General features: G+C 37.0%; 1 protein-coding gene across 2 annotated transcripts in view; it reads left to right on the forward strand.

The window, feature by feature from the left end:
- The window catches only part of Rab4 (RAS oncogene family member Rab4), a 212200-nt gene that overhangs the window by 43652 nt on the left and 149328 nt on the right, over window positions 1–19220 (forward strand). The window contains exon 1 of one of the 2 annotated variants that reach the window (XM_090370778.1): window positions 15551–15602. The exons of the other annotated variant lie outside the window; for it this stretch is intronic. Coding sequence (XP_090226904.1) covers window positions 15578–15602 — 25 coding nt within the window. The 5' untranslated portion in view covers window positions 15551–15577. Of the gene's footprint in view, window positions 1–15550; window positions 15603–19220 lie in introns of those variants that run through there. 2 annotated transcript variants of the gene reach the window in all.

A 19220-nucleotide genomic window follows, 5' to 3' on the forward strand; every position in this document is an offset into this window, starting at 1 on the left:
TTCTATCCCGTGCCGTGGTTGGCCAGTTTCCTCCTGCACAGTTTTACAGGCACCATTAAATTGTAAAATGTTTTAGCTCTTAATTTGTGGAATTAACGCCTTTAGCTCTTAAAAGCTAAAGGGATTGATGCTTAATCCTTTTAGCTCTTAATTCATTCTTTCTACAGCATCAGTTTTATTGCCTAAAGGCCAGAGGTGCGAACAGTGCATACCCCTGAGGTGCGAACAGTCTCTCAAAATCAGTTCGTTATATGGAAATTTTCTTCGTTATACGAAAACTATTTTCAATGTAATGACCACAAAGGGAAATCTAAAAATTTTGCTACATAGAAAATTTCGCTATAGAAGTTCATTAGAGGTCGACTGTATAAAACTGCATTATCTCAAATCTGCAGTCAGCAGACTCATAATTGGTATAATTACTATATACTTATCATAATTACTATATATGAACAACATAGCTGCATTTGTATATGTGATATATGCAGTAAAAAAAAAAAAAAAGAATCTTTCACCATACAATTATTTAATGAAAAATTCTTTTTCTGTGGATAATAGAATGATGAATCTCAGAGCAAAAGTTTAGATCTACCTTCGACTTATTCTTCCTGGAAGGAAGCTGTCCGAAACATATTTATGAATAAATAGTGTTTATAAATATACGTAGTACATTCAAAAAGTTCCCAGAATTGCACACTGGTATTTTAATGGTTTGTGTTTGGTCGTTAGGTTTCGTGGGGTGTTGACGATGACCTTGGTGTATATGCATATGCCAAGTGGGAACTGGCTCAACCACTTTACTCGTGTCACTGCTGATTGATTGTAGAATGTTACAGTTTGAACATTGTCTATCATCAAGTTCTTCTTTAAACTTGGAAAAAGTATTACAGAGACTCTGCAACATTCAGTGCACCCTTAGTCACAAAACAAAAAAAAAGCAAAGGAACTCAAGTGAAATGATAGACGAATGACTGTTGTCAAGATTACTTATGAAGTTGGACTGTTTGTAGGCTCAGTACACACATAGTCCTGATACAAGATTTAGGGATATGTTGTGTGTACAAAGTTGGTTCTATGCTTGCTGTTGGACAATTAAGTGGCCTGCAGGAAAGTGATTTGTTTGAAACATCTATACAGGATCTGAGTTTCCTAAGAAAAGTGGTCACTAGGGATGAAAGTAGGGTGTTTGCCTACAATCCAGAGACCAGAGTGTAATCATCTGAGTGGCACATAAAAATATCGCTATGGCCCAAGGAATCTCATTTGACAACACTCAACGTCAGTCATGCTGATTTTTTTAATTGACAATGTGCACCATGAATTTGTGACTAGGGGAAGAAGCATTACTGCTGTTCATGTATGTTGAGATTTTGACACGTGTGTAATGTAAATGTCTGGCTCACATTTCGAAATGTGAGGGAAGCGACCTCAGACTTGGAAGAATGGCTGGATCCTACACTGACAGTGCACCTAGTCACATGGCAATGGCAGTTTATCAGTTCTTGGCTGCGAAAAAAAATCATTAATGCAGCAGCTTTCTAAAATGAGGCCTCCAGACCTGTATACAGTACTCAAGGTGTGGCCTGACTATTGCCTTATACAAGGGGACAATCACCCCTTTATCCCTGCTTGCAAAATTTCTGTATATCATTGACAAGACACCATGAGCTACTCTCATAGCCTTTTTGTACTGTTCAGAAAACTTCATATCCGACTGCACAATTACCCCCAGATCCTTTTCATTCTCCACAACCCTGAGTGTAGTGTCATCCAGTTTATACGGTACTCTGGGGTTCTCTTCTTCCAGTCACATAGTTCTGTGAGGAGCTGTTGTGGCCACCAATTCCTCCAACTGCATCGATCATGTGCTGTACTAGTGGTATCGGAAAAATGTCATGCCAAAAATTTCACTGATCCCATCCTTCCACATAGTTGCAGGTCTTCCTTTAACAGCAGTTTTTGGAGTTGGTTTTGTTATGGTTTCTGTGGCATCAGATAATGTGGTGGTATGCCATTGACTACCACATGGCCAATTTTGAAAGGGGCTGGCTGTAATCATAGGAAGAGTCATTATGCACCCCATGAGATGCTCTTGAAGAGGAAAGGTGACTACAGCAGAGCATTGCTTAGTGCAGAAGGCTGATTACAATTAGTTTTCGCCTGGTTTCCAGAGGTCGTCTATGTATATAAACAGATATATATTATTCATTAGATTTGCAAAAGTAATTATTATATCTTCAGTCAATGAATTTATTTATAAGGTGGTGCTATTATCTCTCTTCTTCCTTCTTTGATGTATAATTAATGTTCAGTGTTTCCAATTAATTATGTAGAATATATTTTAAAATAATTTTCTCCCAAACCATAAAGCATGCAACGTTTCCTTACCATAAGCATATTTTCATGCTGATTCGAACAGTCTTAACTCCAGTGAATGCATTTCTTAGGTTTTAAAATATTCTTTCCTGTATTTCAAATTTACACTCCTTTCATATAGCATTAACCACTGCGTCATCTTCTGTATTCGTCGAATGTGCTAACCATTACTCTTAGAGCCTAAATATTTACCACACAGATATAACATATGTGTCTAATGAATCCTCTGTACCACTTCTGTATGTTAAGATGTATTTTCAGTTTTTACTTCGACCACCAAATTTTAATATAACTGAAAGTACATTTTAACACAGCTACTATGGCACATTGTGGTGCTGGGGTTACTGCTACCTGTATGCAGTACTTTACATTTGTCAATGTTAAACTTCAGTTGCCACCTCTCATCCCCTCGGCTCAATCTTTCCAGATTCTGTTGCGGTAGTGTACTATCATTACTGTTATTAAGAGCCCTGCCAACGTTCATATCATCTGCAAACTTAGACATTAACCCTGATATACCTTCATCAATATTAGTGATAAATACCGAAAACAACAATGGGCCCAACACCGAACCCTGGGAGAGTCCACTAATAACACATTAGGCCATGAAGAGCACTGTCCATTGATAGTCACTCTGTCTTCTCCCACTCAACCATCCTTTTATCCATTGTAGCAACTTGCCCTTAATGCCATGCTGCTCCAATTTTTACAGTAGTCTTTCATGTGGCACGGTATAAAAAGCTTTCTTAAAATCCAAGTATATGATATCAAAATTATTCTTTGCATCCAATTCCTTTGTCACCACATCGTAGTATCCAGTCAAATTCGTCAGACAAGACTTGCCCTTAACAAACCCATGCTGTGTCTGAATTATTACTGCAGTCTTGTCTAGATGATCCTGCATCACTTCCTTAACCAGTGACTCCATTGTTTTCCCTGCAAAAGAAGTCAAACTAACAGATCTGTAATTACTTGTGTCACCCTTTGATCTCCCTTTGTGAATTGGGGATAAATTTGCACATCTCCAGTCCATGGGGACCTCCCCTGATTCCAAGGAAGCTTTCATAATTATGGTTAAGGGTTTGCTTACTTCCTTTGCTGCCTCCTTTAATATAACTGGATAGATTCCCATCCACTCCAGGTGTCTTCCTTATGTTTAACTTCAACAATTTCTCCGCCACTTTGCTCTCAGTTATTACAAAATCACGTAGCTCCCTGTTAGAGCTTGATAAACTTCTGGCATTCCCCTCCTTGAATAACTCCTCATGTGTGAATGTAGATGTAAAATACTCATTCATTTTATCAGCTACCTGAGCATGATCATCAATAGTCAAACCATCTTGGCCCCAGGTGCCAAACGTTCCGTGGCCAAGTGATTCTAGTGCGTTTCTCAAAGCGTTTTCTACAGAGAACATTTAAGCGAACAGTTTCTATTTTTAGTTTCAAACACCGTTTTCTTGATTTCTATAGCATAGTAGCTCTCTCACACTACAAGAAGTAGGCAGAAAGGAAAACCACCTTTCTGTTTTTTTTCTATTAGTACTAACTTAGTAACTCAGCCGCTTGGTCACCTTGTGGCACTGCTCCTGCCTCCCCGTGGCAGGGCCAGTAACCTGGGCGGGGCCCGTGGCAGGGCCAGTAACAATTTTCCTCCTTTAGAGCCTTCAAACTTAAGACAAGAATCCTGTCATGAAAATACTAGTCAACCAAAAAGGCTTCGAACAGAAGCACAGTGTCCAGACATCCCTAATTTTCTGGTGATACACTCTCTGTCCACCCAGCCCATGGGCAAGTTGTCACCATTTATAATTCAAAGACATCTAGAATCTATTGCAGGATCACCAAAAATGGTGAAGCGGCTACAATCAGGAGATCTCCTGGTTGAAACAGCCACATTCAAACATTGAGGGAATTTTAAAGACAACGGCATTTGTTGGATTGCCAGTGTCTGTTACTCCTCATAATACCTCAATTCGTCTAAAGGAGTCATCACAGAATGGGACTTAATTACAGTGTTTGTGGAGGAATTAGTTCAAGAACTTAGCCATCAAAAGGTAATCACTGCTAAAAGAATTGACAAAAAAAGATGGAAATCTCATTTCAACTCATTTCATCATTTTAACTTGTTTCATCATTTTAATTTTTAGCACTTCTGATTTGCCATCTTCAGTCAAAGCTGGATGTTTAAACTGCTGAATTCGCCCATACGTCCCGAATCCTCTTCGCTGTTTTAAATGCCAGAAATATAGCCATTCCCAGAAGGCATGCAGAGGTGATGCCATCTGGCCTATCTGTAGATCAAAAGATCATACACAAGCAGATTGTCCAGCAGCAGTTCCCAATTGCCCCAACTGCAAAGGCAGTAACCCTGCGTTTTCTAAATCATGTGAATTGTGGAAAACAGGCAGGAAAATCCAAAAATACAAAGTAGAACATAAAGTCACATCCTGAGGCACGCAGACAAATAATGTTGACCCTGCCTAGTCCATCTTATGCCTCTTGCACCGGAGGTTTTCATCCAACTGCAATTCAAACAGATGTGTCAGTACCGCCCAACATCTTGCTATCTAATTGGGTAAAAGCAACTTTATCAACCACTGGAAAAGATAAAACTAAAACTAGCAATGCCACCAACACCCCAGTTAGTATCCCAACTGATACTCTGATAGCCTCGAATGACACAGAAAAATTTAAACCTACTAAAGACTGTAAGGAAACTGATCCACCAATACTATGGAAGTGGATATACACCCATATGAAGAACCTATCATAGAACTCCATGCCAATGACACTATGGATACTGGATACCCCTTATTCCCAAAAAAAGGGAAAAAAATGACCTACATACAAAAAACAGTCAGATGAATCATCCTCAGTCCTCTTAGTCCAGAAATGCAGCTTAGTCCTCTACAGTGGAACTGTAGAGGACTAAGCTGCCATTCTGATGACTTAAGGGATTTAATCTCTCAATTCAGTCCTATAGGTATATGCCTACAGGAAACATTCTTGTCACCCCAAGTTTCACCAAAAATTTCAAATTATATGATATACAGATGAGATAGGAGCCCAGAGTTTTCCGCCTGTGCAGGAGTAGCCATTCTTGTAAATTCTAACATACCATCCAGACCGATCCAATTAAGAACCACCCTAGAAGCTGTGGCAGCTCGGATTGCAGTTGGTATTTCACTTACCACTGTTTCGATTTATATTTCACCATCTCTACCACTTGCCCTTTCAGAACTTGACAACCTCGTTACACAACGCCCAACTCCAATTTGTCTTTTCGGTGACTTTAATGGACACCATCCATTGTGGGGATCAGCTACAATGGACAGAAGAGGCAAGTTGATTGAGGAATTTATAAATAATAATGATCTGAATTTATTAAACTCTGGATCTCCTACCTACAGGATCTACTTCTGAAATTGACTTGTCAATCTGCCCACCATCCATTTTTCCAACCATGACATGGTCTGTATTAACAGATCCTTTTAACAGTGATCACTTCCCGATTATTTGCTCCTTACAAACAGGGGTAACTCCAAATCCTAATCAAAAATCCACTTGGAAATTTAAAAAGGCGAACTGGGATGGCTGTTCTGCTCAAATATTTCTAGACAGACTTTATGTTCGAAAAGAATCTATTGATGATGTAAATGCTTACATCACCAATCAGATTCTGATTGCTGCTAATACCTACATTCCAAAATCCAAGACATATCGAAATCATCGATGGAATGCAGATTGCTTCATTGCCAAACAGGAAAAAAACCGAGCCTGGAATAATTTCCGTAAGAATAACCTTATTGCTTATAAAAGGCTTAAAGCAAAAGCAAGGCAAATTAGGAGGAAAGCGAAACGAGACTCGTGGATTGCTTTTCAACAATCACAAAAGACACCGACAAATGCCTCATCTGGAAAAGAATACAGGCACTAAATGAGAAATTCGCTTGTCTCCCCTCTCCAATACTTCATTGGAAAGGGAAAGACCTATCTACAGCTGAAGAAGTTGCTAATGCACTTGCAGAATCATTTGCTACAATCTCTGCTTCTGCCTCCTATGCATCCACTTTTCAGAACATTAAAGCTCATGCAGAACGACATAAAATCAACTTTTTCACTCACTGCTCGTTCTCGTACAACCAACCCTTTACACTTGTAGAACTTCAAGAATCGTTATGCAGCTCTTCAAATAGTGCCACAGGCCCAGATGGAGTTCATTATGTTATGCTGAAGCATTTTCTTGAAGAGGATTTGAGTACCATGTTAATCTTTTATAACCGAATATTCTCCGAAAATGCTTATGCTTCTTCCTTCTTCCTGGCGTCATTCTTTCATTATTGCCTTACCAAAACCAGGAAAAGATCATTCCTGTGTTGAAAATTACAGGCCAATATCTCTTATGAGCTGCATGGAAAAAAGTTTTGAAAGGATGATTCATACTATGCTCATTTACATCCCAGAGTCACAGAATCTCCTTCCAGATCATCAGTACGGCTTTCGGAAGAATAGATCAACGCTGGACGTGCTTATCAAAGTTGAATCTCGTATTCACAATGCCTTTGTCATGAAACAACATCTAGTCATGGTCAACCTAGATCTTGAAAAGACATTTGACACTACATGGCATCATGGGATTATTATGGACCTTTACCATCTGGGGCTTATTGGCCATTTGCCGAAAATAATTCAAAATTTTCTGCAATTGCATTCTTTTCAGGTCTAATATAAAAATGTACTCTCTGCATCTCATATTCAGGAAGGAGTCTTGCAGGGATCGATACTTAGTCCAACACTATTTTCAATCCGAGTTAGCAGCATAACACGAGATATCCCAAAAACTGTTGAAACTTACATGTACGCAGATGACTTTACCATTTCCTGTCAGTCTCAAAGTATGAATACCATCGAACAACAGCTTCAACTTGCCATTACTAAAATATAATCCTGGACTTCACAGAATGGCTACAGTCTATCAGAAAAGAAATGCACTGTCACTCACTTTTGCGAGAAGCAAGCTCTCCATCCCGATCCGGAACTACAAATAAACAATATTCCAACCCCGCTTAAAAGTACCGTTAAATTTCTCAAACTGAACTTCCAAGCTCACATCTCTCATTCAAGAAATATCTGTCTAAAGCATCTGAATATACTGCGATCAGTCTCAGCTATGTCATGGGGTGCTGATCGGTATACTCTACTGCCTCTTTATAGAACTTTAATCCGTTCATGGCTAGATTATTGTTGTCCAGTCTATGACCCTGCCAGGAGCACTATTTTATAACGTCTAAATGTTATACAGCACAGTGCTCTCAGGACTGCGTTGGGTGCTTTTAGGACTTCTCCAATCCAGAGTCTTTATATCGAAGCACATGATCCTCCATTACATTTTTGTAGGAAAACATTACTGCTCCACTACGCTGCTAAGATCAAGAGTCTTCCATCACACCCCAGTTGGGAGTATCTTTATAATACTCAATACTCGGTGGGATTTGTTATATGACAGCAAGCCTGCTTCACTCAGGATTAAAGAGCTTTCTCAGAGTTGGAATATCAATTTAAGCGATATTTTTCAGGACAATTACACCGGTTCCATCTTGGACATTTGTTTCTGCCTCGCATGATACACATTTTCTGGAGTTGGGGGAAGAATACTCTACCTTCCTTTAATATTATTATTATAATTAGCCATATGGTGCAAGGAAGCCTGAGGCTTTTGCTGCACTGGGCAAAAAAAAAAAAAATTCTGAGTTACCCTGAAAGAGAGAGAGAAAACAAGAGTCAGAAATAGAAGGGAATCGCCAAGAAAGAGAGGCAGTTGCACTTAGCTCACACTACTCTGAACTCCGGTGCCAAAATCTATGCTGACTGATCAAAAACAGCCAATATGGTTGGTGCTGATGCAGTTTTTCCTTCTCATACGGTTACAGCCTCGCTACCATTAGCCTGCAATGTTTTCACTGCCGAATTATATGCCATCAAATTAGCACTTAGTAAAATTATTGAACTTTCTATCTCACCTGCCATAATTTACACCAACTCCCTCAGTGCTGTGTCTGCCATAAGGAAGAATTTCTCATCTTCTCATCCTACCTTGAAACATATTCATTCTCAGCTGTTTTCCTGCAGCGTGTCCAATCAGTTTTTGCTCGATCCCTGGCCATTCAGGCATTCCAGGAAATGAAAGTGCAGACCTCGCAGCTAAACATCCTCGACCGGCTGTCCCAGAACACCCTCAGGTTCCTTACACTGATTATAAACCTGTTATTTGCAGAGCAAGTTACTACAACTGGTCACAGATCTGGAAAATTAACACCAACAATAAACTTTACCAGATAAAGCAAGAACCAAAGCTGTGGCTCTCAGGCTTTCGACGAAACAAACGAGAGGAAGTAGTACTGGCAAGACTCAGAATTGGACACGCTCATCGTACCCATTTGTTCCTGCTACTGAGAGAAGATCCATCCCCCAGTGTTCATCCTGTGACAGTCAACTTACTGTTAGGCATTTTCTGTTTGATTGCCCCCTTTATTCAACCATATGTTCAAACACTTTTCAGTCCGCTCTCTAGGCCGAACTTCACGCATGATTTAACTCATATCCTTGGAAATTATGCAAACATAGAAGAACTTATAATCTTTTTAAAATGTATTGGCGTATACTGGAGTATTTAATTTAACATCTACACCGGTATATTTTGACTGAATAAACTATGAGCAGACACAATTTAGCCTCAGTAACCCTTGTGTCGTTAAGCCAAATACCAACAACAACAACATCAAACCGTCTTATGTTAAGTGGACCAATCTGATTCATCCCTTTCCTTCTAGAGTTTACATAAGTAAAGAACTCTTTGCTGTTTTTCTTTTCATCCTTTGCCAAATATTTCTCGTAATCTGCCTTCACTTGCCTAATCTCCTTTGTGACTTGATTACAGACTAGCTTATATCTACCATAGGCTTCTGTGTTGCCAGATAATTTATATGCATTCCATGCATTTTTCTTTTCTGCCACGAGCCGCATTAATTCATGTGACATCCATTTAGGCCTAAACTTTGAACAGTATTTCTTAGTTGTATTTATGAAAAGCCTAGTACCCCCCAAGATTAATTCCCTGAAGGCCTCCCATTTAGAATTCACCATTGGTAATATCATCAGTTGATCCCACTGTATAGAATTTAAAAACTCTGAGGCCACTGTAGTCACCTTTACGAAAGCAAAAACCTTCCTCTTACCCCTGATGGTAGTTACATCTTAAAATAAATCCCACATCAGTACACTGTGATCACTGCCACCTAGTGGTTCCTTTATCTGCAGATTCTTAACGCATGAAGAATCGCTGCTGATATTCATTTCAAGAGTATTACTCCCTCTGGTTGCCTTTCGGACATGTTACTGAAGAAAACAGTCATCCAATAAATTCACAAAAGTCTTGCTAGTGTATGAGTGACCAACCCACAAGTTCCAGTCAATATCTGGGAAGTTAAAATCCCCCATTATAACACAATCTGATTTACTGGCCCATTCTATTCCTCTGCACAATTGCTTATTATACTGATCGGATTCATTCGGCCCATAACACACGCCTACTCTTATTTTCACTTTCCCAGTGGTTATGTCACACCACGCTGACTCAACACTGCATTGTCCACCAGTGTCCATTTTATGCACTTTCTTAGAGTTTGTGTTTCTTAACTAACAGCCTCCCTTCCTGTCCTGTCTATCCATTCTGTACAAATTGTACTCCCAAAATTCCAATTCTGCACTGCTTATATCCGTGTGGCACCATGTCTCTGATATCCCAACAATATCCGCTTTTGATGTCTTGACCAGCACTTCAAATTCATCAAATTTATTTACTATACTCCTAGCACTGGTTTACATGCAAGTATACATACACCTATTCTTACTCTTAGTTACCCTAATGGAAGTTGCTTAAACTTTTGTTTTAAATTAGAGTCAGAAATTAAATCAGTTAAGTCTTTCATAATCGTGGGTAGTGAAGCTGTCTGGTTTGGCTGTAATTATAAATGGATTTCAAACTCAAAGATTATCATCGTTGATTTTTGGAAAATATTCTAATAAAGATGACTGCAAGTCACATAAGTGTTGTAAAATTGTGCTGGAAACATCACGGATTGTAGAATTTATTTCTGTCAGAAATTCATGTAATGTGAGTAAGCAGTTCAAGTTATTTAGTTCTACAGAAAATATCCAGAATTCCAGTTTCTTTCTAAAGGATGAAATTTTATTCATTTTACTAAAAATTGTCACATTCTTCCCTTGTAGTGACAGATTAATTTCATTTAATTTTGAAAAAATATCTGATACTCAAGTCTCATTTGCCATGAGCAATTTGTCAAACAGTCAATAAAATTTCCTCCCAAGTTACCAGTAGTTCACTACAAAGTTCAAAAAGTTTCACAAATACTTTGCTACTGGATAGCCAGCTGCCTTACTTCAGTGTGTAAAAGGAGTTCTTTATGCTGACTACCCGTTTCACTCTACAAAAATTGAAATAATCTGGATTGAAGTGGTCGAGTTAATTTTTACGGCTTCATCCAGCACAATTTTTAAATATGCTGGTATATTTTTAGCTGTCAGAGCTTATCTTTGTAGACACAATGACTGTTAGTGTTTTGTGGTGCCATATTTAAAATTCACATCACAGTTCCCTTCATCTTCCTGACCATTGCTCGAGCGCTGTCAGTACATACATCAATGCATTTTCCCCAACTAATTTTATGCATTGTGATAAAATCGTTGATGCAGTTGAATATTTCTTTCCCAGTGGTGTTGATTTGCAGAGATTCATATAAGAGCAGGTCTTCTTCAATAGTATTATTAAATCTATATCGGACAAATACTAGTAGCACAGCAAGTCCTGAAGCATCAGTGGATTCATCTATCTGCAATGAATACTCATTGCAAAGTTTCAGTTGATAAACCAGCTCTTTTTCAATGTCATCAGAAAGATCATTAATACGGCATGCAACAGTATTATTTGATAATTGTACTGCATTAATTTTTTGAGCAGAGTGCTCGTTTAATGTATGTTGCAATATCTTTTGTGCAAGGCTTGATAAGTGTTTTTCCAATAGTGTGAACTTCGCCATTAAGCACAATATAGTAACTTACTCGATAAGATGCTTCTGTTGCATTTTCATTGTCTGTTTTAATGAGTTTGTAAGCCTAGAATATTTCAGTAAGTCCCGACACCACTTAAAAAAACTTATATCTTTGTCTTTGTATTCAACATGATTGGTTTCCAAATGCCTATGAAGTTTAGCAGGAGCCAAAGAACCGTTTGCTAATATTTTATTACATATGACACATTGTGCATCAGGAGCATCTTTATTTCCAACACATGTAAAGCCAAAATTCAAATAACTGTCATTATACTTTCATTAGTTGGTTCCTATTTTTTCACTCTGGGTTTTTTTTGGGAACAAAAGGCTGCCATTGTTCATCCTCACTTTGAAGTGTGACAATATTGTGTTCATTTTCATCAACCACAGTTGCGCTACTAGTTTTTAAAGTTTTTTTTTTTTTTTTTTTTAACCACAAATCCATGGTCATTTATTTTAATAATAATATTTGGAAATACTGATAATTATCAAAAAAAAATTTATACAAGGAAGAGTGAGTTTAGTTATGCATTATGCTTACTAGTTTTCCCACTACTACTACAGAAGTAATCTCGTAATTGCAAAGACAGTCTGCACCACACCACCAGTACTGTGTAAAGATGTAAGAACTGTCAATGGAAGGCTACTTTGTTTCATCCACCTGAATGATGCATGATATTGGTTCACTTCCCCCTCTCCTTCAACCCATGTACTCTAGGATAAATTGCATACAAATGGCATATTAGATCACTACATTGCTACTTTTTTTGTAGGTGTCATTATCTCTATGCATACTTCTCTATGCAGAGCCCACCAAAATAGTGTTCCACAGTCTATTTGATTATTAGCCTGTGCCAGTATATTAATAACTGGGAAAAAAAAAAAAAAGTTAAAAATGATAATGATACAAAAGTGGTGTGTTCACTACAAATATGCAAAATTTATTTATTTAATTTTTTAATTATTAATTATGATTTTTCACGGAACACTTGTTCACATCTCACGCAACACTAGTGTTCAGCAGAACACAATTTGGGAAATGCTGCTTTATATTAAAATGTGCTAGTCCTTTCATTTATAAATCCCTTGCTCGTTAACAAATATTTGGAGCAGAGATTCTTCCCTAACCGTTGGAATGATTAAGTCATCTTTCCTCTAAGAAAATTCTTATAATCCTGTAAGAATCCAAACTCCAAAATTGGAGACTTCTCTCCATTTCATCCTCACTTCTAAAACTTCTTGTTTTATAGAAAACTTGTAGTAGTAGTGGCATGTGATGCAAGAAAGCAAGTGTATGAGCTTATGAAGCATCAGCAAAAAAAAAAAAAAAAAAAACCCATATCATAAATGTATAAAGTTCTAAACTATATATACTCCTATTTCCAAATTAATCATCCTTAATTCTCCGAAGGTTTTTTACTAAAATTTACATGTCTGTTCTTCCACTTCCATCCGTTTGGCCTGAAACTGAAAGAGTCCCTCAGAGGAATACTGGATCTGGGTGTTCTCTATATCCATTACATAACAGAACCAAAAAATTGGACAGATATTTCCCCTACCCAACAGTGAAGCTCATAAATAATTACAAAATTCTTTACAAGAAATTTTTCAGTTGTGTGCTCTCAATTTAAATCAAGGTTATTCCATTATTTGTGGTTACATGTTTTTTTTAATGCCCTAATTTGGATGTTATCATCACTGTTGGCTAACGAAACTTGAAATAAACAACATTCAAAACACCCATGTCCCTCAGTGACTGGATTTCACAGAGATGCTGACTATCGATATAAACATCTGGCACTAGTGAACATTTGCTTCAGATCATATTGTGCTGTTGTGCATCTTTTATTGGACACTGCAGATGCCACTAGTTTTAAATTCTTGCTTTAGAGTGTTTGATAATTATCATATATAACTGCATATAATCCTTCACAATTGCTTTCACTAATAACCTTTCCTTTTATTTATTTATTTTTCATGGCCAAACTTCTTTAACAAAAGAATTAATGATGCAGATCAAGAGTCAAAACATTAACAAAGGAAACATCGAGAAATAAATTTTAGCCAAACAAATAGTTTTAGAGGTTTAGCAGAAAATCCCTCATTTAAAAAGGAGGGATGAAAGATAAACTAACATGAGACATTGGCTGGACTTGACACAATTTGAAGTGAATAGTGGACATAAAAAGTACTCAGCCTTGGCATTCTTTACAGTATCTTCTTTAGAGCCACTGATATTCCCAAACTGTTCTTTAGATCTAAGCTTGAAATTGTTAGGCAGAAGGGCAGCCTTTCTGGCACACAACTTCAACATATCCCCAGGGGCTTGCATCTGGTGGGTATGGGCTTGGCACACCCAGGGCACCATGTAGCTAATAATAATATATTTATGAGTTGTCCAGATAAGATACTTGAGAGACTAATGCCTTCTTGATGAACTCCAGGCTGGTGTTCATCAAGATGCTTGATGCCAGCTTGATGAACTCAATGCTAAAAACTTGCCAGTTGTATTTTTTTTTTTTTTTTTTTTTAATATAAAATCCTTTTAATGAAAATATTTCATTCAACTTTTTAAGTCTTATTTGCAGGAAATATTTTTGGCAAGAAATTCACTATAACAAATTATTTGCAAAGTTCATCAATGCCAAAAATATACAAGTTTACAACAAAGAAAAATTTTATTGGAAAATTACCAGTGGCACTATGTGGCTCATATTATAAATACACAGTGGAAGCATTCAGTTCATAGAAAAAATAGTTTTCATGTTGCCTTCCTTTCCTGAATCAGGAGGTAGGGGACCCAACAAAAGCATGCCTTCTGATAATCTAAGATGTGCAACATTCTCAAGATGCTCCCTTTTGAATACTTGAAGATTTTCTGTCAAATTGCATGTTATTGTTTTGGCCATCTTGAATTATTTTGTCTCTATAGCTTAGGTGTGTGTGTGTGTGTGTGTGTGTGTGTGTGTGTGTGTGTGTGTGTGTGTGTGTGTGTGTGGTGTGTGTGAAGCTGAGAAATGTTTCTGCCCACCCCCCAACACAGTTCATTGGGGGGGGGGGACTAGCAGGCTGCACAAACTGTTCTGAGAAGTCTCATGAGCTGCATACAGCACAACAATGCACAGAGTTACCATGTTTTACCATCCTTTTAATATGGTGTGCACATAGTTATTATTGAGAGAAATGTGTTATTGTTGAGAGAAATACTGTGAATTTATAGACTGATTGGGGAAAATAAGTGTCTGTTGTTGGTGCAATCCGTTAAGTTTAAAGTCCTTCCCCCCCCTTTCAAAACCTCACATAATTGACAGTTTAAACAGTTACTCTTTTTGTGTATAATAAAGTTAAACAATAAAAAACAAGCTTTTATTTATCTTGACTTTATTAATTGATAAATGGTATGTAGTAAAAATAATTTACTGTTACCATATAGTTGTGCCTATAAAGACTTCATACATATCTGACACTTTTTTCTGCTCAGTGCTCTCCGCAGATGTGGAAAACAGACACACCGACATCTAACTTCTCTAACAGCTTTAATTTCTGTGCTGCAACGCTCATACACACACATTCTTTTTTACCAGTTTTCTTAGGGGGCCATAGTGATACACTGTAAGTGAGGTTATAATAAAGAAACAGGCTGGGGTGCTTGTTGACAGCTACAATGACTCGTGAGCACACAGAATATGCTCTGGTGCCAGTCACCTCCCCGCCGCCGCCACGTTAAATCCGAAGTCTGTAAAATTTAGGGTTTACTGTATATTAAATATTTTCATATTTTTCCCTTGCACAAAAATATTCAATCTCATGACCATTAGCATTTATGAAGGTTCGTATAATTTATGAATTTTATTTTATATGAGTCCTGTAGTAATAGTGGTACCTGTGAGGGTGAGGTCTAACTTAAAAATAACGAAATAATGAGACCATGTTAATTGTTGGTTTAAGATAAAAATATGAATTTCTGTACCTTCTTAAATACAGACAAATTTTTACTTGGTATGGTTTTTCAATTTTTTATTTTATTATTTTTCCACAGCCATGAGAGAAGACCTGTCAGGTATAATGCTACCATGTTACAAGTTAATTCACAACAGCGTAGGAATTGCACTTTTTCAGTATGAAATATTTCTTGCATGTTTGTTGCTGGCTATTTTCTGTCTAGTTTGAGAGATATTGTCTTGAAGTGATGTTACTTGTTTATGCAAAATAATACAAAAACACCCAAATTACTCAAAGACGTGTGTGAAAGGTATTTTTTTATAACTATTCTTGTTTCAGAATGCATCGAATATATTTCATTCAATTTGTTACAGGATTTCTATTGAGATGGCTGGGTATTTCTCTCTGTTAAGTTAAATATTACTTTCTTCTCTTCTTTTGTTATTTATTTATATATTTGGGAAAAAAAGTTTTTTTTTTTTGTGATCTCTTTAATCATAGTGTATGAACACATATTGGAGAATGGTAGGAATAAAGGAATTTTGATAATACAAGCAAGTTAGATATAAGTGGATCCCCGCTTCATGAATGGTTGACTGTACGATCGATTCACTTTACGACGAATTCTCCATAATGAAATACCGTTCACTATATGATATGTATAAAATGCGGGATGTGATCATGTTTGTGAATTGAATTTTAATTCTACTAAAGGGTTATTCTATTAAGTGAAAATAGGAGGAATATTATCCACAGGATATAAAGTAAACATATATTAAGCACAAATTTGCACTTTATTACCTTACTAATTAACAAAATTAATTTCCACAGGTAAACATAATAAAAATAAATTTACGCTTGTGTACATAACTTAATTAATACCGTAATATATACATACTACAGAAATATCAATTAGTTAGTACTAATTGATATTTCTCTTCACTGGCATTTTATTTATTATTTATTTATTTTTTTTTTTTTTTGTGTGTGGCAAAATTTAAAACAGTAAAAAAGATGAGCAATTTTAGGGTGACCCATGCAAATTGCAGCTAACAGTATACACACACAGTTGCGATACGGAATAACAAGTTTACAAAGCTTAAAAAATAGGATTAAAGATTTCGTGGAAGGGAAACACATTTCCCATAATAACATTAAAACCCACAATTCCAGCTGTCAGTATTATCGTAAATGCAATAAGATCAAGTTTACTACCACCCATTTATAATAGATTGCACTAACAGAAAAGCCCAATAAACCAGAAACTGCAAATTTTTATGATTGTGACCTCCAGAAATGTGCTTTAGAAAAATATCACAAAGGCATTCAAAATTGATTCTTATAACAAAACATAGCAACTGCAAAAGGTGAAGGTGTAGTGCAGGGGTGACCAACAAGTCGATTGCGATCTACCAGTCGATCATGGGTTTTAATATACAGTCATCCCTCGATTTGCGCACCTTGTGCAGTGAAATTTTTGAGATGGTAGATCGCGGCACATTTTGAAGGAAAAAAGTAGATCGCATCACAAATTAAGTTGGCCACTCCTGGTGAGCGCATTTTAATGATTTGAATTGGTTTTTTGAAATTTGATTCTATAAACAATTGTCTCCTGCAAGAACACGTGGTCCTTTCTCTCAGCCAATAGCAGTGCTTCCAAATGTGTTAGCTGCTTGAGTGTTTTTGCATCCTAAAGTTGAAGCGATTTTTTTTGTGTTGTGCTTATTTCCATAAATTTACTGTATCGAATTCTTAAATGTACAACATTCTGTAAACTGATATGGTCCCTAAAGAGCATAGTAAGAAGAAATTTTCAATTAAAATTAAACAAGAAATAGTGAAAAAAAACGTGGTGATGGTGCTAAAATTAGTTCATTGGTATGTGAATGTTTTTTTTTTTTCTAGTCAACCATTCCTGCCATAGTGAAACAAAAAGAAAACGAGTCTTTAATATAGACGAAATGGATCACTTTTGGAAAAGAATGCCCAGGTAAACATACATCACAAAAGAAGGGGCCTTATTGCCTGGGCATAAGCCTATGAAGGATAAGCTTACTCTGCTTGGGGTCTAATGCCTCTGGTGATTTTAAACTTAAGCCAATGTCAGTTTACCACTCAAACTCTTGAGTGTTTAAACAGAAATTGGAATACTGTGTTGAAGTATGGAGACCGCACCTAAAGAAAGACATTGTGCTTCTGGAAAGGGTCCAAAGATGGGTAACTCACCTAGTGAGATCGGCAAAAGGCATCACTATGAAGAAAGACTTAAAATATGTGGGTTGCAGAGCTTGGAAACTAGGCACCTTAGAGGAGACTTGATTGAGATGTTTAAGGTTCTGAGAGGCATAAGTAAAATGAATGAGGACGAAATTTTCACGGTTATAAATGATTGTAGAACTAGTGGCCATAATTTCAGGTTATGTGGGGAGATGTTTAGACTGGATTGCAGGAAAATTTGCCAGTGAGTTATAAATTACTGGAATAAATTACTTATATGGGTGTGGTAGCGGCTGACAGTTTAGGGAAATTCAAATGTCAGCTGGAAACATTACCTATGGGTGGAGGGAAATGCACAGGTTGTCTATTTCCTTTTCTCTTATTTTATTTTATTTATTATTATTTTTTATTATTATTATTAATATTATTTTTTTTTGGCTGGTGCAGCATAAGCCATAGGCTTCCTTGCACCATGTGGCAATTACTAATACTAACAGCAAAAGGTCATCAAAGGCAGGTTGGGTGTCTTGTGGTGGTGTAACAAGAAGACCTGGGTGTCAAGACACCTTTTCAGTGAATGGGCATTTGAAGTGTTTTATCCTTCAGTCAAAAGTCACTTAGAAAAGAACAAACTTCCTTTTAAAGACACTGTTAATTTTGGATAGTTAATGCTCCAGGCCATGATCCCAAACTTGTCCAATCACTGGACTTTTGACTTTGTTACTGTCAAATTTCTCCCACCGAATATCACCCTTCTGCTTCAGCCAATGGACCACCAAGTGATTTGTAACTTTAAAAAATTTACATGAAGAACATGCTTGCCAAGTTCTTTGAAGAGACTTTAGGAGACCTTAAAGGAATTCTGGAAGACCAAGTTTAATATTGTTGACTGTGTAAAAATCATTGTCAATTCTTGGAATGAAGTTTCAGCTCTGTGCCCCAATGGATCCTGGAAGAACTTGTGGCTGTCAGCCATCCGTTATTTTCAAGGATTTGATGCCGAAGTTGTTCTAGAGCAGAAATTATCACTCTTAGTTGAGTCCTTGTCCCTGCCTTGAGATTGATGCGGTGGATGTGGAGGACCATGGAAGGGAGTTGACAACAGAGGAGCTCCAGGAATTAGAGCTGATGGGTGAGAATGATAGTGGAGATAAGGAATATCGAGGAGAGGTGACCATGTGGCAACAACTCAAGGAATTTAAGGCATGTTTGCTGCGTGGGACATTGCTGCGAAGAGGATAGTAAGGAAAGACTCAAATACTCAAACCACTGAATTGATGACTTGCAAATTCGAGGATGAGGTATTAAGTTATTTCAAGAAAATTCAAAGAAAAAGTGCCAAAAGAAAACCACTTTGGGCAGTTTTTATACCATAAGTAGTAAGAGGCAGTGATCAGAAAAAACACCAGATCCTAAAAGGTTGTCCTGGTATCTTGATGGTAGAAGATTGTATTTCAACTACATTACAACACCACCACTGAAACAGCTTTTCCAGTGTAAGTTAAATGAAAATTACCATTCTTGTTTTTTTTTTTTTTATGTTTATAATTATCATTT

This window comes from Mastigoproctus giganteus, chromosome 3 (genome assembly GCF_048544385.1).
Source record: "Mastigoproctus giganteus isolate SK-2022 chromosome 3, ASM4854438v1, whole genome shotgun sequence".
Lineage (NCBI taxonomy): Eukaryota > Metazoa > Arthropoda > Arachnida > Uropygi > Thelyphonidae > Mastigoproctus > Mastigoproctus giganteus.